Source organism: Nothobranchius furzeri, chromosome 11 (genome assembly GCF_043380555.1).
Source record: "Nothobranchius furzeri strain GRZ-AD chromosome 11, NfurGRZ-RIMD1, whole genome shotgun sequence".
In the NCBI taxonomy this organism is placed as follows: domain Eukaryota; kingdom Metazoa; phylum Chordata; class Actinopteri; order Cyprinodontiformes; family Nothobranchiidae; genus Nothobranchius; species Nothobranchius furzeri.
Window position 1 is genome coordinate 63,610,054 of NC_091751.1, and position 25,124 is coordinate 63,635,177.

The window sequence follows — 25,124 nt, forward strand, 5'->3', positions numbered from 1 at the left end:
GAAACTTACTCAAGTTTGTAAAAAAGCATTTCTGGAAGACTACTCTATTAATATTCAATATTCAATAGTTAAAATAAAAAGATCATTTGACTCAGGGCAACGGATGTTGCTGAAATGTGAAAAAAATGAAGGAATGTTCATGCTATTAGTTTTTTTTTGTCTTCTACATTTTGACTGTTATTTGATTTTTCTTTTTACTCAAGGGTCTATAATCGGTGGCTCTGGGGCCACATGGGGTTCCTTGGTCCCTCTTCATAAACACAACATAGATGACATTTGTAGCTGTTTTTCTGTCCAGTTATAAAATATATTAGATAAAAATCTCTGATGAAATTATACCAAAAACACAAAGAGCAATGAACAATTTAAACATATCTAAACAAGATGAATGTTTGATTACTCCTATTTTTATTTCATTTGCAGTGGTCTCTATGAGTGACTGCTTTGTTAAATGTTTTCAGGGAGGGAGGGGGGAGGAGAATATATATATACATATATATATATATATATATATATATATATATATATATATATATATATATATATATATATATATATATATATATATATATATATATATATATATATAGATAGATAGATAGATAGATAGATAGATATAATATGATCAAATCAATAAATTAAAATAAAATAAATGTAAATGTAAAATCTAAACAGGCAGGCTAAAAACATCATTAGTATTCCCTGTTTTCAATAATACGGTACGCTTGTTGTGTTACACCCCTGAAACAGGGGAGAAAGAATCACGAAAGTGATTTGTGAGCTGCCTCTCTCATGCAGTCGTTTAATGCAATGAGGAGCGAGCGCACCGTTTTCCCCCTAGTAGAAGGCCAATGCTCTTTGTTCACTCTGTCGGAAGGTTGATCAGATCTGTGCTCGTTACAGTGGTCCTTAAGCGCGTGAGTTACGTTCTAACCCGCAAAATCCACTAAGTTGATTTTACAGAATTAGCGTAAGCAGCTACTTTTGGGTCACACACGAAAACACACCAGACTCCGTTTCTCAACGTTTGTTTGCAGCATTTAAGCAGATTTGCGTCTCCTCCTGTGCAGGAGCGCAGATTATGCCACTGATGCGCTCCATCTGTGGCACAGCGCGCGCCCCTCTCCCCGCACGTGCTTGTCGCACCTCCGCAAAAAACCCTCATTACACCCCTTATGCACTTCTTTCAGATATGCATGCACGTTTTGACTTTTCTCTCGTGTTTAAACTTTCTCAAAGTTCAAACCTTCAGAGCAGAACACAAAGCGCTGTAAAAAAAGTGTGAACAACGGAACTAAAAATGGTGAACCGTTACTGCACTGATGTTTGCTGATGTTGGTTTGAAACAGTTTTTCTGTGGTGGCACGTGCACATTTAATTTCCGTTACATGAGATGTTCCTGGAGGGTGGTTCTGTTTCTGCGGATGAACACTCAGGTGTCAGATCTGCTGTCTGCAGCTGCAGAGCATCAGCCCCATGTTCGGTGGATTCTGGAAGTTTTGACTTGTCATGTGAGTTTTCCAGTGTTGGTGGTAATAAGCTGCTGTTATGTTGAAGAATGAACCAAGAAAAGTGAAGGCTGACGACTATTACACATAAATCTATATAAACATGTTAAACACGGTCAGCACGTGTTCCCACGGCACTGACCATGTTTGAGGTTATAGAGAAGTAACTGTTCAGTCAATAAATGTCTGACAAACGGACTTGTTCACAACGGTCGTGACCCGGCGGGAACAATCCGAATAATTAAAATAACAAAATAATTTACCTTTTCAGAAGGTACCTGCTTTATCAGGCTTGTGTTAAATAAACAAATGCACATTGAAAACACTTCAATTCTATTTTATTAACCTAAACAACCCGCTTTTAATATTTTACACCCACTTTATGCTCACGAGGAAGTTCTAAGATCCATAAAAATGCAAAATTAATTTCGTTTATTCTAATAACTACGGTTGCTTAAGGTAAAAAAAATCCATGAAACAACCACGTGACTCCTTAAAGCTTGTAAAGGAAATGGAGTCACGTGATCTCACAAACGCTGAAGACGCACGTGACACAGCTTCTTTAGCTTGCTGGCTGCGTCTGCGCTCCTCTCCATCCTTTGATCCTCTCCACCCCTCTGATCATGTCTGCGTGCTCCTTTCCACCCTTTGATCACGTCTGCGCATGCTCCTCTCCACCCTTTTATCACGTCCCTTTGTGACGTCATCCTGCCAGCCTATAAATAGCGCGCTAGAACGCACTTCGTCAGTCAGTCAGGCTGAATTTAGCTGGAAGGATGCGTGGATTTGGTAACCTCTTAACGACCCGTACAGCCATGTTTGCTGTTACTGGGTTCGTAGCAGGTGCTCTAATTACTAAAGGTGTTAGAATCGCTTATGAATATTTTTATGGAGACGCAGAAAAAGAGGATTTATCTTCTATAGAACAACCGGAGTCTGATTTTAATAGCCCTGGACCCGAAATTTCAACTTGTCTACTCAAAGATGTCAAACCATTGATTACAGAAGATGAAGGGGTGAATTCTCTCTCTCTGAAAGTGAACATAACTGATGTTAAATATTCTTACGCAGAAACAAAAGACGGTTTATCCGCTTTAGAAAAACAAGAATATGAAAGCAACGGTGGTTTTGGGCTGGAATTAGCAACCGGTCTACTCAGAGATGTCGAACCATCGGTTTTCCATGAAGAGAAGGATTCTGGTCACCAGACAAGCGTCTCTGTGGCCCATGAACCACTGACTGAAAAACCATTTTCTGATTTTACGTCAGATCAAGTAACTACGTCAGCTTTGGATGCGTTTGAATTTAGAGAATCTGGCTCGAAGTCTCCCAGCGAAAACTTCACTGAAAATGAGGAAAAGTTTGTGGTTTTCAGAGGAAAACAGTTAGCCGCAGTTTCAGAGACGGCGTTCGGAGACCAGGCAGCAGAAATACCGATCTCTGCTCAGGACTTTCCTGAACAACACTTTGACGACTTGTCTGAGACGTCTGGTGAAAATGACGGATATTCCTTTAGTCCAGAAGCTGCTTTACTCCACTCTTCTTTGGAAGATGTGTCGGCTTCTCAGGACGACGGAGTTACGTCAGGAAACGGTTTAGCATCAGAAGTCACGACTTATTCCTCTTCTGTAACGCCTGCTGAAGATGATCTGTCGTTATTTCATTCGGAAGATGACCTCTCCTGTGACAATCCAGATACAGACGTCTTTTTCACTTTAAAGGAAGATTTTGGAGAAATTCAGTCAGAAGAATTGTCTTCAGAAAAGGATTTATGTGAGGGCGACTGTTCTGCAACTACAGAGGAGCTTTTCGATGAGAACGATGAAAACTCGCTCTCTTCAGGTCAAAAGCAGGAAATGTCGCCCAGTTTTACAGAATTAGAAGCTTTTATGGAAGGAGAAGCGAAAACATCTCCGGTTTCAACAGAAGATTACGATTACGTGTCTGACAGATCTGAAATGCTTCATGATGAATGTGAGGCCTGGTCTGAGCCAAAAAGTGACCTTGACTCATTGCCTTACGATGACAGCGACTTGCCTTACATGGACAAAGGAATGGGTTGCAAACTCGGGTTAGAAACAGATGTGAAGGACCTAAATTGTGAAAATATAGCTCCTCTCAGCGGTTCTCATCTTGATACCGAATGGGGGGAGGACGTTGGTCTATCTCGGACTAAGACTATTTGGGAGAATCAGGATGACGATCAGATTGGTCTTTCTACAATTATAGAGGAGAACTTTGAAGAAAGAGATGAAATATCACTTTCTTTAGAAGAAAATGAGGACATGTCTCCTACTGATGAAGGTTTAGAGGACATAGACGATGAAACGTCCGTTTTTTCAGAAGGAGAAGTGAGTGAGGGCGACACATCTTCAGATTCAGAGGAAAACTATGATTTGCTCTCTGCCAGCTTTGAAAGTCTTGATGGAGACGAAACAAGTTGCTCCGAACAAGAAGATGAAGAATCACTGCCTGAACACGAAAGTCACGCTGAAAACTTGATGTCTGTGAGCCCTGCGGCTGAAACGTTCGTTTCAGAGCAGAAATTAGATGACGGTAATTCTTCTCCTAGCTGGTCGCCCAGCTCTTGTCACTCTGATGGTGAGGGTGGAACACTAGATGTTTTAAATGATGATGAAGAGGAAACGTGTTTGGCTATGGAGGACAGATTTAATCACAAGCCTGATGATTTTGATGCAGGTGAGACAATTAGCTCCGTTTTAGAGGTCGATGTGGATTTATTGTCTGAAGACGCAAGTGGTCTTACAAGTGGGCAGGCTGAGGTAAAGAGGCTCAATGAATTTGATGAACTTTTGTTGGAGCTTGGTCTACAGGATCTGGTCTGTGACAATGTGGCTTCTGGTAGCTCGTCCTCCAGCTCTGGACAGGAACTGGATGAGGATGATGAGGACATAAATTGGTCAGATATTAAAGAAGGAGTAGCCAATGGGTTAGGATTAGATTCAAATACAGTTCAAATGTTGTGGGATGTTGCAAACAGCTGTATAACACCTCAGAGAAGAGTAGAAAGCAACGTTGAAAAAGTTAGATCAGGTGAGAAAGACGATGGAAGATCTTTAAGCTCAGATGATGAACTGAGTGAGAGTGACGATGAAATATCTTCAAGCTCAGGTGACGAGGATGATGTGGACATTAATTGGTCAGAATTAGCCAATGGGGTAGGATTAGATACAAATACAGTTCAAATGTTGTGGGATGTTGCAAACAGCTGTATAACACCTCAGAGAAGAGTAGAAAGCAACGTTGAAAAAGTTAGATCAGGTGAGAAAGACGATGGAAGATCTTTAAGCTCAGATGATGAACTAAGTGAGAGTGACGATGAAATATCTTCAAGCTCAGGTGACGAGGATGATGTGGACATTAATTGGTCAGAATTAGCCAATGGGGTAGGATTAGATACAAATGCAGTTCAAATGTTGTGGGATGTTGCAAACAGCTGTATAACATCTCAGAGAAGAGAAGAAAGCAACGTTGAAAAAGTTAGATCAGGTGAGAAAGACGATGGAAGATCTTTAAGCTCAGATGATGAACTAAGTGAGAGTGACGATGAAATATCTTCAAGCTCAGGTGACGAGGATGATGTGGACATTAATTGGTCAGAATTAGCCAATGGGGTAGGATTAGATACAAATACAGTTCAAATGTTGTGGGATGTTGCAAACAGCTGTATAACATCTCAGAGAAGAGAAGAAAGCAAAGTTGAAAAAGACAGTTCAGGTGAGAAAGACGATGGAAGATCTTTAAGCTCATATGATGAACTGAGTGAGAGTGACGATGAAATATCTTCAAGCTCAGGTGACGAGGATGATGTGGACATATGGTCAGAAATTGAAGAAGGATTAGCCAATGGGTTAGAATTAGATGCAAATGCAGTTCAAATGTTGTGGGATTTTGCAAACAAAGGTAAAACATCTCAGAGAAGACAAAAATGCAACGTTGAAAAAGTTAGTTCAGGTGAGGATGAAGATGGGAGATCTTCATACGAGAAGACAAGTGTGGACGAAGCTCTTCCAAGCATGTCCTCCGAGATCTCGTACGAGCAAACCCCGCAACATCAGAGGGAAAATAATGGATGTACGGTTAAAGAAAAATCATCAGTGAGAGCAGGAAAGAGTTCAGGAGTAAATAAAAGTGGAACCTTGATCACAGGAGCCAAAGCTCAGAGGTCTCTGATTTCTGGCAGAGAGACTGAACCAGAGTCTTCACAGGTAAGCGAGACTAAAGCGTCAGTCACATCTGGAAAATACCTGAAGGGACTGAAGAAGATGTGGGGTATGTTTAAGAAGAAATTTTAGTTTTTTTTTTTACATAGGAAGTCAAGATCAATTTCATTGTGTTTTGATAATAAGTTCGAGCATTTGGCTTTTATATACAGCACTTTGGTTAGCTGCCATGCTATTTTGAAATGGTGATTTATAAATAAATAGGTGTTGTAAATGCAGTTTAAGCAACTTTTTTGTTCAAAGTTTCACCACAAGATGGCACTGTGATTTTGTGAAGGCCCTAGAAAGTTTATTTAACATGTTTATTTAAAGTATTATTTTTCATGTTTTCAATACATTTTGTAGCATTTTCAGGCACACAGAATTAATCATTTTTGATATTTGAGTAATTTTGAATTTGGTTATTTTGATAAGGTGTGTTTAAGAGCGCTGTGATGTCACTTCCTGTCTCTTGCAGCTTCTGAGATTTTATTGATGTGCACGACAATTTGTGCCAATTCAGAACATTTGAGAAGAAGGTTAAGTGTTTTCAAGTCTACTGGTTTGTCTACTAGCAGGCCAAAGTGGTATGTTTATTCTTTATTTATAAACTCTGTATGTTAGCAAACTTAAGGCAAATAACTTGTTAATTTGTACATGATTTATACTTTTACAGGTGTGGTATGGTAAATAAAACTTTTATAAAAAAAACATAAATTTATAAAATACACAAAATAAACAATAAAATAACACACAAATAAACATCCCTCCCGCAGAATCGCCACCTTACCGTGGTGGGAGGGTTTGAGGACCTCCATGTTCCTGGAAGCTCTGTTGTCTGAGCCATCAGTCCCTGTTAGGGTCTCCATGGCAGCAGGGTCTCAGGAAGGCGGTCGGACTAAGCGCGATTCAAACACCTAAAGATTAGACCTCCTCTATGTGGATAAAAAAAAAAGTTAAAGTCCCATTAGTTGTCACACACACAGGTGTGTGTGTGAAATTTGTTCTCCGCATTTGACCCATCCCCTGGGGGAGCGGTGAGCTGCAGACACAGCCGCGCTCGGGAACTATTTGGTGGTTTAACCCCCCAATCCAACCCCTTAATGCTGAGTGTCAAGCAGGGAGGCATTGGGTCCCATTTTTTCAAAGTCTTTGGTATGACCCGACCAGGAATCGAACCCCTGATCTCCCAGAGCAAGCTCTTCCACGTAGAGGAGATGCTGTCCACGGCCAGTCTTGTTGATTATTTGGTAGACGGGCAGCCGTGTGATGGAGTCCACTACTGCGTTCATATTGATACCTCATCTTGGTGAGTTAATGCCACGCGTTAGCCTAGAAAACATGCTAGCTTCATACTAAACTTAGCATTATGTTACCGCCGAACCGCGTTTGGATTTTTCAGTTCAAAAGCAGTGCAAACTTTATTTTGGTTAACCCACTGATTTATGGAAGCACTTTTAGTTCTTTTTGCACTCTTTATTTTGATTGAATGTAATGTTTGTTGAGTGTTAAATGTACTTCTAAGTTTACTGTGTGAACGTTTACAAAAGTCCTTTTGTAAATGTTAATCCTGGTACCCCAGGTAGGGTTTTACCAATTTAAAGGATAAATTTAAAAGAATAGCATTGGTATAAAACCCATACTACTTTATGAGATTGTTGAGTTGTATGTATTCCATGTTAATCCTGGTACCCCAGGTAGGGTTTTACCGATTTAAAGGATAAATTTAAAAGAATAGCATTGGTATAAAACCCATACTACTTGATGAGATTGTTGAGTTGTATGTATTCCATGTTACGCTTTGGAACGTTGGTTACATATTGTAACCCCAGATTCTATGAGTCTAGTCGCAGCCCTTAAGCAAGCTGCTATTGGAAGGGTGATCTCAGCATCAGCCAATCATGAAGAGCTTAAATGTACGCCCACCACGTGGGCACTCCTTGTGGGTTATATAAGTGGAGCGACTCCACTGCTCGCCTCTGATGGCTCTTAGTCCTAACAGAACCAGTGTGGCCAAGTGACTTAAGGGCTGCGACTAGACTCATAGAATCTGGGGTTACAATACGTAACCAACGTTCTATTTCGTCTAGTCTTAGCCCTTAAGCGAGCTGCTATTGGAATAATGCGCAGCTGGATGGGTTTACGCCACACTGGTTAGCTCAACCAATGGACACACCCAACATGTCTCCTTTTAGCGAGGGTCGCTCAGCCTCAGCCCAGGGCTTAAAAGGCTGAGGCAGCCAGAGAGAAGAGTGGGGCCACCACTAAAAAATATCATCCACAAGAGGATGAAATTCATTCAAGCAGGGCTGATGAGGTGCCATAATGCATTCACTTAGCCTGCTGAGGTGCAAGCACTGAACGAGTGATGGATCCTGAAGACACATCTCGTAAATAATAACGAGTAAAGGAACAGGGTGAAGCCCATGAAGCAGCCTGACAAATGACTTCCATTGACCCACCACTGTGGGGCGCCACAGAAGAGGAAATCCCTCTGGCTGAGTGAGCCCTGAGTGTCTCAGGAGGATCCAGCCCCAATGATGTGTAAGCGAGTGAAATGGCGTCACATAGCCAGAGTCAAAGGCGCTGGGCCAACAGCGCTTGCCCAAGGGAAGACTCCCTGTAGTGCACAAACATGATTTGTGAGCGGCGAATCCCTGAAGTGCGTGACACATATCGTGCGAGCGCGCGCACCGGGCAGAGAAGATGGGAAGCCGCCTTCTCCTCAGAATTATGGGGAGGAGGAAAAAGTCCAGCTAATGAAATTGACCTGGATTTGAAGGAAGTATTAATGTTTTTTGGGCACAAAGGCTGGGTTGGGGCAGAAAACAGCAGACCCGCCATCTGCCCGGATCCTGAGGCATGCGGGAGCCACTGAGAGGGCGGTTTGGTCGCTGACTCTCGTGACTGATGCCAGTGCCCGCAGCAAGGCAGTTGTAAGTGACAGGAACTTGAGTGAGACCTGGTCCAAGGGTTCAAATGGGGCTCCAGATAAGCCGCGCAGAACCATCATTAGGTCCCACTGGGGAACTAGCGGGTGGGACACAGGCCTGTTCCTCCTGACACCTTTTAGAAAACGTTTTGTGAGGGGATGATTGAAAACAGACCTATCACCAAAATCCTGGTGACAGGATGAGATAGCTGCAGCATATGTTTTAAAAGTGCTGAATGCGAGGCCCCTGTCCGTCCGTATCTGCAGAAACGATAGGACATCCGCCAGCTGGCAGGAGAGCGCTTGAACATTCCGCTCTGTGCCCCAGTTCTGGAAAGCTGCCCATTTAGCAGCGTAAGATGCAACGGTAGAGGGCGCCCGCGCACTCTGAATCGTGGTGACCACATCATGCGGCAGCCCAGAAACCCCTAATCGAAACCGCTCAGCGGCCAGACCCACAGCCGAAGGCTTATTCCCGGAGGATGTTTGATTATCCCATCCGCCTGGGGAGGGGCGTCCTCCCTTCGCGGGAGTCTCCATGGGGAGCCGGACAGTAGCGCTTGCTGGTCCGGAAGCCATGACGCGGACAGGCGTCTGTGAGCCACCAGAATTACCGAGAGCTGTTCTGACCGAACTCGGTCCAGGAGACGGGGAATCAGAGGGACTGGTGGAAACACATAAAGGAGCGTTCGAGGCCAGGGCTGGTGTGAGAAGGCGTCCGCTCCGAGCGAGGTTTGGTCCCGGAGACTCAGGGAAAACCACAGGCGACACTGAGCGTTTTCGCAAGCCGTGAACAGATCCACACGGTTCCCCGAACCTTATCCAGATCTGTGATATCAGCGCGGGATGCAGACGCCAGTCGGAGTCGCGGGGACCCCCTCTCGACAGGATGTCTGCCGCTACATTCAGGATCCCCGGAATGTAGGTGGCACAGCAGGTGGACATGTGCCCAACACAGTAAATCTGTGGCTATGCGCAATAGAGGGGGGGATCGAACTCCCCCTTGGCGATTTATGTAGGCTGCCGCCACCTGGCTGTCCGTGTGAACTTCGACATGACAGCCATCGAGAAGGGCAGCGAAGTGCATGAACACATTCCTCACTGTCATAAGCTCCAACACATTTATGTGCTCGTGCGTGTGGGAGGGCCAGCGATCTGCCGCCGTATGGGACAAGCACGTGCCCTCCACCCCAGACAGTGACGCATCCGTAAACACAGATACGTGTGACGCAGGACGTCCGATGGGAATCCCGTGTGAGGGGATGCAGGGATTCCCCCAGTGAGTGAGGTCCCCGCCCACTGAGGGGGGAACCCTCAACATACTCTCTTCTGACGTATCGGGTGTACCCGGAGGCAGATGAACCAACTTTGCAGGCGCCTCGAGTGCAACAACCCCAGCAGCACCACCGATTGGGCTGCAGCCATCATGCCCAGAAGTCTCATGACTAACAGGGCTCTCACGATCTCGCGGGGTTGCACGCGGGAGATCACCGTGGTGAGATCTGCCGCTCTCACCGGCGACGAACGTGCTCTCATTAGAGAGGCGTTCAGCTCCACCCCGAGAAACATAATCGACTGGGATGGAAGAACGGAGTTCTTCCCCCAGTTTATAGAAAACCCCAGGGTTGACAGATGCTCTGTTAACCTCCTGGTTTGCACTGACGCCCCGTCCTCGGACCGGGCGCATCGGAGCAGATCGTCCCGGTAAAATAAAACCCTTGTTTCCGCCGTGCGCAGTGGATGCAGCGCGGTCTCCAGACATTTGGAGAAAGTGCGCTGGGCTAGCGAGTAGCCGAAAGGGAGGCATTCGTGTGCGCGTTCCGACAGCGGACGTGTGCTCGAGGTCACGTGAGCAACGTCTGAGGATTGGTTTCGCGCCCTTAACGCCGTCGCTCGTACCAGAGAACTGGGAGCGACCCATGGAGGGCTGTGCTCGAAAGGGCGAGTGTGAAACAGCTGGAAGAGGCTGATCTGCACCGCAGAGCGTGGAGTCCATGAAGGACGAGTGGGAGCCGGGCCCGTGCACGGAAACGTCAAAGTGCCAGCGGATGGAGCCGCGCAATGTGCGCGCTTTGTGCGTGGTCGCGACAGCGCCATGACATCCCGTCCCACCCAACGTTGTGGGGGAAGCGGGATGAGTTGGGCCTGGCCGTAGGCTGGGGGCGGTGCGCAAATGGAGCGCACCCTTACAGCTAACCGTGCAACATGACCGAGTCCGACTGTGTGAACATGCAGATGTGCTGCAGTGCTTGGTGCGGGGAACATCATGTGTGAGGATTCGGCAGAAGGTTCTGCAGAGGACTGTAGGATTGTGCTCTCGATGTGACGTTTTTTGGGTTTTATTTCAAAACCAAAATAATTCACAGAGTTAACATTGCAGCCATAAGCACACACATTCCCCCCAACGAGTCGTTTTCGTGGTTGTTTTCGGCGAGGTTCCTGTGACTGCCAAGGCTGTCTGCTGGCTCTTTCGGAACCGTTGGCCGCCAACTCCCTGCATGGTCCCGCCTCAGCGGGAGGCCGGCTCCGCGGGGCGGGCCGTGCAGCTGGGCGCATGGAGTTTCCGCGCCGTTCGTCCCATCCTCCGGGGGAACGGCCGGAGTGCGAGGCTGACCGAGAGTGGACCAGGTCTCGCACCGTGTCTGAAAGTTCAGCCGCTGAGCCCTCTAGATGACGCTGGTAAGATGGGGACCAGACAGAACGTCAGAGGTGATGTGGCCTTCCAGGATCTCTCTGTGCAGGTGTTCAGGAATGGAGGGCAGGGCCATGAGCCACAAGGCCGCTGGATAAGGGTCTGCCAGGCAGCAATGCGAGCAGAACCGGTGAGTACAGCAGCGCACAGATTGAGGATGGCATCAGCAGTTTTAGTAATGATGGTTTTTGACTCGACAGGAGAGTCAAGCTCCTCCACCATTTTGGAAACGCCAAAGGCGAGAAGGCAATGTTATTTCCTGCAGCGCCGGTCTGGAAGGCGCACTGGTGTGCGCGATCGGCGAGCCGCCTCAGCAGCTGGTCATGCTTAGCGGGAACTGCTCGCGGTCCAGTGAGGTGGTTCTTGACGCCACACAGCGAGGCCAAGTCCGGCTCCAGTGGAGGAACGGATGGCCAGCCCTGGTTGGAGAAGCCCTCGACCTTGGTAATGGGCGCATATGTGGAAATTAGCGCCTCGAGCCTGGCAGGCTCGGAGAAGGCGGCGGACCAGCAGCTCATGGCAGCGGGGAAGCGCGGCCAGACGGGGTCTGGACAGCGCGTCTGTGTTGCCCCGAAAATTCCCGCCAATTCATCTGCCTCAAGGGAGCCGGTTCTGGAACGGCTAGCCCCCTGCGGGTCGCAGCCGCGGAGATGATGGCAGGCAGCTCGTGGAGCAGCGCTCTAACTGCTGGCCGGGAGGAGCGAGAAACCACTGGGGCAGAAGGACCCGCTGAGCGAGGCTCGTCGACCTCCGTGTTGTACAGGAGGGAATAATGGCTGCGACAGCCAGCCTCGTCGTACTCCTCACAAGGCTCGTCGACCTCCGTGTTGTACAGGAGGGAAAAAGGGCTATGGCAGCCAGCCTCATCGTGCTCCTCACGAGGCTCGTCGACCTCCGTGTTGTACTGGAGGGAAAAAGGGCTATGGCAGCCAGCCTCGTGGTCGACCTCCGTGTTGTACAGGAGGGAATAATGGCTGCGGCAGCCAGCCTCGTCGTACTCCTCGCGAGGCTCGTCGACCTCCGTGTTGTACAGGAGGGAAAAAGGGCTATGGCAGCCAGCCTCGTGGTCGACCTCCGTGTTGTACAGGAGGGAAGAAGGGCTAAGGCAGCCAGCTTCGTCGTACTCCTCGCTGTCGATGACATCGTCCAATCGGTAGGAGCCAGCCGGCTCCTGGCCGACGTTGTAGAACCGTAACGCCTTGTCCAGCGAGTACGTGCCAGCCACCGGAATTTCCTCGTCGGTGGAGGGGGTGAAGTACTCGACCCGGCGGACCTTTTCAGCCACGGACAGAGCGGTACAAAACAGGCACGAGGCCTGGGGGTCAAGGCCAGGCCTGCATGGTGAGCCCCGAGACAGACCTCACACTTGGCGTGCAGGTCGCCGCTGGAGATGGAGCCCGTCTGGCAGGCCGGGCAGGTCCTGGCGTCGCTGGACATGGTCGGTGAGTAGATTTTTCTTGTATAATTGCTCTTAAAGGAAGCTCTTAAGCTTGGCGTGAAGAGAAAACGGAGGCGAGCAGTGGAGTCGCTCCACTTATATAACCCACAAGGGGTGCCCACGTGGTGGGCGTACATTTAAGCTCTTCATGATTGGCTGATGCTGAGATCACCCTTCCAATAGCAGCTCGCTTAAGGGCTAAGACTAGACGAAATAGAACAAAAAAACTTAAAAGGTATTTTGAGTTGAACTAAGAAAAAACATGCATGTCTTGGGGCAACGGTGGCACATGAGTTAAGTGCTCGCCCGTAATCGGAAGGTTGCAGGTTCGAGCCCCGCTCAGTCTGTCGCTGTCGTTGTGTCCTTGGGCAAGGCACTTAACCCACGTTGCCTGCTGGTGGTGGTCGGAGGGACCGGTGGCGCCAGTGCTCAGCAGCCTCGCCTCTGTTAGTACGCCCCAGGGCAGCTGTGGCTACATTGTAGCTCATCCCCACCAGTGTGTGAATGTGTGTGTGAATGGGTGAATGACTGATTGTGTTGTAAAGCGCCTTGAGGGGTTTCAAGAACTCTAGAAGGCGCTATATCAAATACAGGCCATTTACCATTTACCATTTATTGGTGTTGTAACATAATGTGATGGACAGAAGACGGAAGCTGCCGGGCTCTGAGGGTGTGGTGATTGGACACCGGCTGGTCCTCATTATGGATAACGAGGACAGGTCTACCGAGAGGTGTGCGTGGTCGACCTGTCATTGTGTCATCGGACTTTGGGGGGTGGGGTCGTTCGCAGTCGGTTAGGGCTGCCGGCGACGAAGACAGTTAAGCAGGCGTACAGCGTTCCAGTGTTAGGAGGGAAGGCTTGTCGCCTTCTTTAGGCAGCGAGGGCTGGGCATAGTGGATGCCAAGACCACGCCGATGTCTGCCGCCACGGACTCTGGCAGTTGGACTTACGCTGTGGATATACCCGCCGTCCTTGCAAGCTGCATCCCGGGGCGTTGGACGGCGTTGGAAGCTCAGACCCCGGGGAGGGGGGTCACAGCATCTGAGACAGCTAAGTACCACTGCTTGTGTTACTCATGCTGGACAGCTGGTTTTATGATTAGGGACTCTGGCCATAGTGTTTTATTAGTGTGTCTTATTATTGAGTATGTAATCAAGTGTATCGTTTTATAAGTCGTTGCCTACTGGTGGTGTTTTCGGGTTCTGTCTGGAGGGCAAGATATTCTGCCCGTGCGCCCACTGAAACTTACATTACAATAAGAACTGGAGATACAAAATTAAGCTATAGCTGTGAAAAGAAATAGAAATTGAGTTTTAGTTATGTACAATAATTTCATTATTATTGTGCAGGCTAAGTTTTTATCCATGCCGATTAAGAACTGGATCGAATTCCTGGATTCTCTCCGGATGGAGATGGCGAGCCTTTGCCCAGAACCCAAAGACACTTCGATTGAAGACCCATCACTCTTCTCACCGAATGTGAACACCAAGTGGTAACAACTCAAACCACTGAACCAGAAAGAACTGAAACTGAAAGACGCTTTGACTTGACTAACGACTAAAAGGACAACTCAACTATTGAGTCCAAAATAAGACTGGGGTTTTATTTTGTTTATTTTTTGGGCCGGCTCAGAGTTGTTGATCTGAGTTTTGCATTGTTAAAACTGTCTTCTCATTTCACATTTTCCTAACTAAATATTTTCTATTTTTGCTCATTTCCTGCCTCCTGCCATTTCCTCTTGCACCCACCTTAGTTCCTATTGTAATCCTGCCAAGCCTAGCTGCTGGTCTAGTTATCTAACTGCGTCCAGGGTTACAATAGCCACAGTTAAGTCAATACTGGATTGCCTAGATGAAGTTAGTGCATGGACAGCCTCTAGCTTTTTAAATTTTAATGAGGGCGAAACAGGTAATCGTTTTTAGTCAAAGCCTCTAAACAGGAAGTTGACCTCTCTTCGCTGGCCCCTTTTAAAAAAGAGCTAGTCACTAATCTGGGTGTAAAGTTGGATGCGTCACTAAAGCTAGAGACGCATATAAATAGAGTGGTGTGTTCTTGGTTTTTTTCATCTTCGCCGTTTATCCAGGATCAAGCCGCTAGTGTCACAAGCTCATCTGGAGACCGTAGTCCATGCTTTTATTACTTCTCGCCTAGACTACTGCACTTGATCGACTCCAGCTTGCACAAAACGCTGCTACTAGATTCCTGACCAGCACCAGAATGTGGGAACACATCACACCTGTCTTAGCCAATCTGCACTGGCTTCCAGTATCTTTCAGAGTTCAGTTCAAGATACTTGTTTTTGTTTTCAAGTCTCTGCAGGGCTGTGCTCCAAGTAATTTGACCAAGTTACTTACCCGATATAAACCATCCTGTGCACTTAGGTCATCGCAGCAAGACCTACTAGTTGTCCCAAGAGCAAAATGCTTAACCAGAGGAGGCAGGGCTTCTTCAGTTTTGACCCCCAAGCTGTGGAATGGTCTTCTGCTCGAGGTTCGACAAGCACCCTCACTGCCGGTTTTTATGAGTCGGGTGAAGACTCACTTTTATACAGTGGCGTTCCCGCAGGTCATATTTTTAGATCATTTAGCAAAGTTTATTCCAGTTTTATTTAACTTATTTTATCTTGTTTTTTATCATTTGTTGCTCTTACCTCCTGCTCTTTTCTGTTCTTATTTGTTTTATATCTATTTTTGTTGATCATTGTATGGGTCAGCGATGCTTTTAATGCACTTTGGTTTGCCTTCTGGCAGTTGGAAGGTGCTATATAAATAAAGTTGATGATGATGATGAAGGACACGACAGCAGAATACCCGGGCGGGAGCTGGGATCGATTTCCATCCGTTCACTAGGCAACCCACCCTGTCTCCTGAGCTGCTGCTGTGCCTTCAAAACATACAAAACAAAAAATCTAACTACTAAATGAAATAAAACTTTATTTCAAGTCAATTTATTTTGAAAACACTTGAATGAGAAAAGGCATCATGGTCTCCCGATGGCGGGATATGAGGAACACATACTTCCTGTTAGGCTTATCAACTTTCATTGCAAAGTGAGACTCTGTCGACGAAGGGACGAAACGCTGACAGGCCTCAGTAATGTCATATGGAAACTGTGCAGGGATGGAAGGCAATCACTTCCTGTACAGTCATCAGTAACTCGGCTATACATTCAACATAATAAAACATCTATTGACGTATTAAATACAGTAGACTATCCCCTATACAATACAATCAGCTGCAAGCTTTGTGGAGGATCCCCACAACACCCCTTGTTTGTTTTCCTTATTGCACTCCATTTGGGGAGTGTTTTCAAGTTTTATTCCTTTCAGTGTGATTCAGAATTACTATTACAAACTAAAGAATCTAAGGAAAACAAAGACATCCGATTAAAATCAACAATAATGAAGGTGATAAAAGACAAGAATGTTCAAATTTGAGGAGAATTGAAAGTAAACCAGTTTACAGCCACAAAGAAAGAAGTAGCTGTTCATTCATAATTTTAATAATAAATGGCATAATCTATGCTGTACTTTTGTTTACAGACTCGTAATCTCTTTAATAATCTTTTTGTTCAGATAAAGTACGAATAAGAAATACGCCATCGGTGAATTTGTGCTAAAGGATTTGGCGATTATCTGCAGCAAGAGCACTTTTGGTTAAGTCTCAATTCAAAATATCTCTTTTCTGGCAAGCAGAAACACAACTAGTAACGAATTATTGGTGCTGACTGGATGTCACAATCTGGTTCAGAGGACCAAACAATGTTACCATAAAGTCCAAAAACCTATATATTTTCTATTTGTCTTGATTATTCTGCTTTTTCTTTGGCACCGTCCACTTTCTGCACTGGCTCCGGATCATCCAGCAGAGCTTGTTGTCGCTCCCTTTCCTTCACAAGCTGCACACCGCAGTAGGTCACGAGCAGCACTGACAGGGTGGACAGAGGGAAACCTAAACAAACAGAAGGAAGAGGGAAACAGGGATCAGTTTCAGGCCTGATAGTCAATTTTTCATCTCAAATTTTCTAACTTAGCTCATCTCATGATGATAAATGATAAACTTTGGTCATATTTTGAAAATGACATTATGTGTCATCTGTTAACATTCAAGTGTGAGAGTGAGTCTCAGTTGCTTTCGTGTCAGAAAAAAACGACGGCTAAAAAGTTACTACGTGTATGTTAAAGGTGTGTTTCACTCGTTTAATCAATACATTTACAGTGGTCTCTAGTAGGAATGAATGCCTTGTAAGTCGTACTCCGGGGAAAAGCGTCGGTGCTCCAGTTTCAGGAAGTAGAAATGAGCCACATCAGCTGAGCTTCAGACAGCAGGTTTTGGAGTCTTATTTCCTGATATTTAGACATCTCACCACTGATTAGCTAATAGCAACCCAACTCCCATCACTGACGTTGATTTTTATCTCCACAAATAGCACAAGCCTGGAGGAGTTCTGCTGTAGTGGAGTTGTTAAAGTGACAATGTGTAATTTTTACCATTAATCTCTGGAAATATCTATCAAAATGTTGTTGATAATGAATAAAATAATGCCCATTTGTTGAAAAATATGCTTCATAACTTATAACCATAACAATGGAGTCTTAAATACATGGGAGTGGGTCTAAGTCTCTGGGGGACGCCATGTTAGACGCAATATTTTCTTATACATGAGCATGTGAGGACAAAACACATTCAATTATTTGTAGTAAGCGGTTACAAAACTTTTGCCTTTCATAAATGTTGCTGTTTTACACATTTACCTCTTCACTTGTTGCCAGTGATGAAAGGGAGTCTGAAGTGCTTGTTATTTTGCTAGAGGTTGAATGATCTGACAAAGTACTTGTTTGAAAATTGCACTTGCTTGCAATGATTTAGGTATGTACCGCTCCATATCACCAGGGAAAATACACACAGTCACTTTAATGCTAATGGTTAGCTTCTACTAGCCGAGGAGTTCTCTGCTGTTTCCCGGATGCTAAACCAGCCTTCCCCGTTGCAAGTCAAGATGGCTGAGTCCATGAATGTTACAGTAAGTGACAGTGTGACTTAGTAGCCTGGCCTGCCAGACTCGTCCTCTGTTTAATTCTGCAAAGAGAAAGAGTCTGGTAACTCACAGGCAGAGAGGCACATGAGGGGCGGGACTAGGCAGCTCAAAAATAACCAATCAGAAAAAAGATGGAAATGCCGACTGTACCACGCAACGCTGTAGTTTTTTTAGCTATAGTTAAAATAAAAAGGCGTCTGGCAACAGTGTAAACATCTTTTATTTTTATAGAAGAAAGGCTTTTAGCGCTTCTACTTGTTGTGGTTTCAAAGACATTCACGTCATTTAGAACAGAGGAAAGAGCCACAAAGAACTCTGCCGCTGTCTTCGTTGTTTATGAGAAACTGAGCGGCGCTGTAGTTTTTTAGCTGTAGTCAAAAATGGCGTCTGGCGACAGTGCAAACATCTTTCTTTAGAAGAATGACTTTTAGCGCTTCTACTTGTTGTGGTTTTAAAGATTTGTCCAAGTCATTTAGAACAGAGGAAAGAGCCGCAGCAAACTCCGCTTCAGTCGCCATGTTCGACAAACTCGGCGTCGTGGTGTGTGACGTATGCTGCTCAGCGCTGATTGGCTCAGTTAGAATTCTCACGGGGTGGGGTTATTTGAATAGGAGAGTTCCCAGACCCTTTCTCTGTGCAGAATTAAACAGAGGAGGAGTCTGGCAGGCCAGGCTAATGACTTAGCAGGCTGCAGGCTTTTCAAATCAGCACTTTGGTTGGTTGTAATGCCATGTTGAAAGCGCTTTTATAAATAAAATGGTATGGTATGGTATGGTGTGGTATGGTATGGTGTGGTATGGTATGGTGTAAACATGGTAAAATAAATGGCCTGTATTTGATATAGCGCCTTCTAGAGTCCTGGAACCCCCCAAGGCGCTATACAACACAATCAGTCATTCACCCATTCACACACACATACAGACGCTGGTGGGGATGAGCTACGATGTAGCAACAGCTGCCTTGGGGTGCACTGACAGAGGCGAGGCTGCCGAGCACTGGCGCCACCGGTCCCTCCGACCACCACCAGCAGGCAAGGTGGGTTAAGTGTCTTGCCCAAGGACACAACGACAGCGACAGACTGAGCAGGGCTCAAACCTGCAACCTTCCGATTACGGGGCGAGCACTCAACTCCTGTGCCACCGTCGCCCCGATGGTGTGGTGTGGTATAGTGTGGTGTGGTATGGTAAATCATTGTCTAATTTCTATCAGAAGCTAATGCAGGAGATAGGTGTAGGAAACTATTTTCATGTTCAGCCTGCATTAAAAACTGACTGAGTGACTGATTATACTCAGAGATAAGATTTTTTTTAATCGTTTTTCAGTAAACCACATCTTTAAAACCAGCAACTTCAAGTCTTCCCCAAGCATGCAGATGAAAAAATTGTGTTTTTGTTAACCATATAATAACTACAGTAAGTATTCATGAATTTGTTTTATTTATTTATTTATTTATTTCATTTTTGTCTTGTCTGTTAATATGGAGAAAAATTTATACCATACCATACCACTTTATTTATATAGCGCTTTCAACACGGCATTACAACCATACAAAGTGCTGCACAAAAAACAAGCAAGAAAACACAAGTTAAAATAGTCAGGTAGATAGAAAATGTAAAAAGGAGCAAAGAAATAAAACAACAGACTATTAACAGTAAAAGCAAATAAAACCAGAATATAAAAACACAAAATTAAAATTGAATTGTCTAGGAGGGACAATGGATGAGCTAAGGAGTTATGGAATTAGGGATCGAATGCGTAAGTGAAGTAGAGGGTCTTCAGACGAGATTTAAAGACGCCGATAGAGGAAGCTTGCCTAACCTGCAGTGGTAATGAGTTCCATAACTTTAAGGCACAGACTGAAAAAGCCCTTTCCCCACGAGTCTTCAAACGTGCCTTAGGGACAGTTAAGAGGAGTTGATCTTCAGACCTAAGAGCTCGAGGAGGGTGGTAGTAATGAAGGAGATCACACAGATAGGGAGGAGCTTGACCGTTTAAGGATTTGAACGTGAGAAGTAAAATTTTATAATTGATCCTGAATTTAACGGGCAACCAGTGAAGCGTTTTAAGAATAGGTGAGATGTGGTGTCTTCTTTCTAAACAATAGCTAGCCACCAGGCATGCATCAATTTCCTTCAACTTCTGCTTATGTATGTCTAATTCTTTATATGTAGAAGGCCAAAATGCATTGAAATATTGTTGTAGTGTACTACGTGACTTTGTTGCAGTAATAATGGTATTTCAACCAATTTACGTCCATTTTTTATGGGGCGGCATTTTTCTCCATATCTATCTTATTCATAAAGCACCTCGGCTTAAAGGAGACATATAATGACTTTTTAGTAAGTAATTTTGTTGTTTGTTTGTTTTTTAGTTAAAATAGTTTTATGGTAAACACGAAACATCTTTATGATGTTCTTTGCTCTCACATAAAATTATTTCAGCAGTTTAATTCTGGACATTTTCATATCTTCCAGAATGAGCTGTTTCAAGGCTCTGTCACTTTTAGAATACAAGCTGTTGCTGGTCACGCCCACTCCTTCCCCACTCAGGCTGCTATAAGCTGAGAAGCTCTGATATCCAGGATCAGAACAAAGCAGCTGCTCCTCCAGAAGCAGTTGCTCTCCAGGTGAAAGGTGATTCAATGCTAATTTGTAATTTGTGACATCACAAACTGAGACTTTATGAAACTGCTTATTTTAGGCACATAATTCCTAAACCAAACACTGATGGCAAAAGTATGGATGGATTTTGTCATATTTGGAGTGTTCTTAGAGGTGGTAGAGACCCACATGGTAGCAAAACAAGAAAACACAAACACTGATGCTTCAGTGTTGGACAGTTATAGGCCCATCTCCACCCTCCCCTTCACCTCTAAAATTTTGGAGAAGACTGTTTACCAGCAGCTGGTGTCTCACTTATCTGACTCTGATTTTTTTTTAGGTTTTCCAGTCTGGGTTTAAGCCTGGACACAGCACTGAACCGGCCCTGCTTAGGGTCTTGAATGACAATTATATATATTTGGATCAGGGTTTCTCTGTGGCACTTCTTTTATTGGACCTTATGGCAGCGTTTGACACAGTGGACTATGATACACTGCTTGATCACCTGGAACTATGTGTGGGAATCACTGGGTCTGGTCTTGAATGGTTTTGCTCATATCTATATGGTAGAAGGTTCTGTGTGTAATTGGGGGAAGCTCTCTCTTCCTGGGAGGCTCTGTGCTGGGGGGTTCAGCACTGCTTTTTACAATGAATTTGTTGCCGTTGGGATCCATCTTTCATAGACATGGTGTTAAGTTCCACGAACATGATGATGACTGTCAGATCTATTCTCCACTGTCTCTGGGGAACGGAGTATCTTTTTTGACCCTTGAGACCTGTGTAAGTTAATGAACGTAAAACAGAATTTATCATGTTTCACCCAAGTTGCAGATCAGATTTAGGTTCTACTGTCGATTTGTGCACCTTCTCAACCCTCCAGAAGCCGGTTGTCACTAGCATGGGGCTAAGACTTGACTCTGCTCTTAGCTTGGACTCTCATGTCAACTCAATGGTTCGGTCATGCCTTTTTCAGTTATGTTGCTTTACTAAACTCAAGCCTATTCTTTCCAGAACTTACTTGGGAGTGTGCACTCCATACGTTTGTGATCTCTAGGCTTGACTATTGTCCCTATATGCTAGGTTGGGTCAGACTATTGTACATTGCCTGCAATTAGTTCAGAACAGTGCAGCTAGGTTTTTGACTGGAACTAGGAAAAGAGACCACATTTCTCCAGTGCTGGCCTCTCTTCACTGGCTACCAGTGTCCTACCGGGCACAGTTTAAAATTCTGCCTTTTGTGTTTCAGTTTTTCCAAGGCAGTGCCCCCACTTACTTAGCTGAGCTCTTAATAAAGCATGTTCCCTCAAGGTCATTACGGTCAGCTGACCAGAAATTGGTTATTGTCCTCCGCACCCGATTTAAGACTCATGGTGATCGGGCTTTTCAAGTCCTTGCACCTTCTCTCTGGAACCAGCTCATAATCAAACAGCCCCCATCACTGGCAGTCTAGAGTAGGTTGAAGACTAATTTTTATAGGATGGCCTTTTCCTAATGCTTTTGGTTTCTGGTTTTTAATTTTTTTGTTTTTAGCTTTCTGTTAACTGCTTAATTAAAATTTTCTTTTATCTAAATTTGATCTCATTTGCTTGTTATTGTTCTCACAAATGTCTATGTTATTATTTTATTTTTAATGTTTTTATGACTTGCTACTTTTCTTGTCCAGTGCCTTGGGCCCCCTTTGAGGGTGGTGGAAAGTGCTATATAAATAAAGCTTGATTGATTGATTGATTGATTGATTGATTGATTGATTGATTGATTGATTGATTGGTTGGTTGGTTGGTTGATTGATTGATTGATTGAATTTTGCATAATATGTCCCCTTTACATCCACACTGAACCCAGAAGACCCTTCTGCAGACTAGTCAGAATTTTGCTAATCTGTGGCAGCCATTTTGAATCAGCTGTCCCATTCAGTTTTTAATTTTTTCTATTAAACAAAAAGGGTTGACTCCAAAAGTAAGTGGTACAATTTTAAGAAAGTATGGTCTCCAATGTTTAATGTTTGGAGTATGTGTTGTATACTACTCTTAGCTAATTTGACTCCAAAGTTTAGCTTAATATCTGTAAAATTGCTCAAACTGTAAATATTTTTGTGTTTTCCAATTTAATTTAGTCTTTGTGATGATTTTGTATGTGGTTGACAGAAAGTTTATCAGTTTTAGATGAAAACTGAATGAGGTTTAAGAAAATCTAACCAGTTTATCTGATGTTTTGCTAATAATGACAAAAGAGACCCTCCTCATGCATTACTGGAATAAGAAGTCACTTTACCCATTAGGAGTAACATGATTGTTGTTAAGCTGATGCCATCTCATGACTTTCATGACCCACCTTTGAAAATCAATCTTCTGCCCACCATTTTGGCAAACTCCAAACTGTTCAAGGAGAGGACGTTGTAGAGGACAATGGCCCAGAAGTTGGCAGCGTTGAACACACCCCTGATCCTGCGAGACATGGCCTCACCCATGGCATTCTAGAGTCAAAATCATACAGAAGTAGGTACTTCAGTTCTTGTCTGGTCACACACCTAAACTGGTGCTTCAAGGAGAGTATTTTTAAATACAACATGTTTCTCACCTCCATGATGGAAAATGGTGGAAGAGAGAAGAACTTGGCCACCCAAAGCTCAAAGTTTAGGCCAAAGCAGTTGAAAAAAGACCAGATATAAACCAGTTCACATGGGCCCAGCCACAAGGTAGTGATTGCAAAAGTGGAGACTGTTGCCAGAAGTTCTTTAAAAATCTTATCATGATCCCCACCAATGTAGTCATAAACATACCTGCAAAATGTCAATGCAGATTCAACATAACTATCTTTACTAAGCTTCATCAGATTCTGCCATTCAAATCTAAACGCTTACTTGCACAGCCAGTCGTTGATGCCTCTGTCAAAGTGCCTGCAAAAAAACAAATTTTAGTTGTTTTATTTATTTCAAACACTAAATGTTCACCTGATTCCAAGGCTTAGCACTGATTTAACCCCCTCAGGCTCAAAATAAGTTTTGATAAAAGGACAAACAACTAAGTCCTTCGGGTATACTTCTGAGTTAAAAAATGCTCATGAAATACGTATGTGGAGTAACCAGGTAGGTAGGTTTTAACTGTTGCAAATCTGCAATGCCTGCCTCCAGAGGGTTAACGATGTTGCTCAGAGTGAGTCACACATACGTCTCAGCGAAAACATAGAGCATGGTGATACACTTGGGAGGCTGGGGGGGGTCCAAGTGGTCCAGAGTGGCCACGGTGTTGATGACACCAAACATTACAGCTGCTTTTACCCAGTCATACACCAGGTTGGAATAAGCTAGTCCAGCTGCAAAAAAAAAAAAAAAAAAAAAATAGATGAGGGGCATGAACAGATGTTGACAATCCAGGTGAAACTTGAAAAATTAGAATATTCAAAAGTTCATTAATGTAAGTAATTCTACTTAAAAAGTGAAACTAATGAGTTAGACTCATTACATGCAAAGCCACATATTTCAAGCCTTTATCTGTTATAATTGTGATAATTACAGCTTATGAAAACCCCACATTCAGAATCTCAAACAGAATATTGTGAAAAGGAACAATATTGTAGACTCAAGAGTACCACCCTAATCAGCTAATGAATCCAAAACACCTGCAAAGGGTTGCTGGGCCTTTAGATCGTCTCTCAGTCTGAGCTGAGTTCCTGAAATAAATTGACTTCTGCACCATATTCTCATGTTTCAAGTTTCACCTTCTGAAAAGAAAATTTCTACTAAAAACACTTTTATATATTATTTTAAGTCTGATTCAGTTCAATTATATTCAAAAACACTTTAATGGTTCCAGGGGGAAAATAAGTGTTGTAACTCATTCTTCAAAAACAACAATAAAATAATATCAACAATAATGATCTCATATCATTTCATAATCTTTGAATAGGGGTAATAGATGCTGGTGGCTGTGGACAGGAAGGGTCTCCCATAGCGGTCTGTATTACAGCAGGTCTGGAGAAGCCTTGATTTGATGTGATGATCGTCATAATAAATAAATTAAACTGATGCCAGGACCATAACTTAATACAGTTTAACATTGTGGTTTCATCATTAGTCTCTCAAGCATTTTATTTAATTGATTTCACTGAAAAGGTTTCAAGAAGCAGTTAAATGTTGTCCCTGAGTCTCTCTTTATCACTGAAAAAAAAACTGTTTAATGTAGAACCTAAATTGTTTATGAGCAGGGAACTAAGAGTCACAATCTGATGCATAAACATTTTAAGAAGGAGATACAGGGCACTCCTCTTTGTCCACTCACCCAGACACCAGTCAGAAAGCTTGGCCACCAGCTTCATGTCACTGGGTATAGTTAGGATGTAAAGGTAGTGGAAAAAAACGTCCACCACCAGAATCACCCCCAGATGCAACAAGGCCTTGGTGGTGATGTTCCACATCTCCCTCTCCTTTCGGGTCAGCTGAGTGTTGTTTGCCTGTCAAATGCAATACCATCACTCATGTGAATTAACCAACTAAAACTCAAATATTAACTGAATTAGTCAATGCACAAAAACTTCCTGAGCAACCTCAGTTTGGAAAATAGAGATCACGTTCTTCAAGACTGACGAGCTAACGGCTAGTCTAAGTGCAAACTGTCATCTGAAATGAGGAAGTTGGAGTATTTTATTTCAACGTTATTGATGCAGCCCAACATATGTACAATTTTACAACACACAG

The 25,124-nt window shown here is 44.2% G+C and overlaps 1 protein-coding gene across 4 annotated transcripts in view; it reads right to left on the minus strand.

The window, feature by feature from the left end:
• Positions 1-16,279: 16,279 nt before the first annotated feature.
• The window catches only part of hhatla (hedgehog acyltransferase like, a), a 15,843-nt gene continuing 6,998 nt past the window's right edge, over positions 16,280-25,124 (minus strand). For all 4 annotated transcript variants that reach the window (XM_015957413.3, XM_015957411.3, XM_015957414.3 and 1 more), the window contains 6 exons: positions 24,709-24,880; positions 23,599-23,743; positions 23,292-23,327; positions 23,009-23,210; positions 22,763-22,904; positions 16,280-16,744 (listed from right to left, as the gene is read on the minus strand). In XM_015957413.3, coding sequence (XP_015812899.3) covers positions 16,602-16,744; positions 22,763-22,904; positions 23,009-23,210; positions 23,292-23,327; positions 23,599-23,743; positions 24,709-24,880 — 840 coding nt within the window. In that variant the 3' untranslated portion in view covers positions 16,280-16,601. The remainder of the gene's footprint in view (positions 16,745-22,762; positions 22,905-23,008; positions 23,211-23,291; positions 23,328-23,598; positions 23,744-24,708; positions 24,881-25,124) is intronic.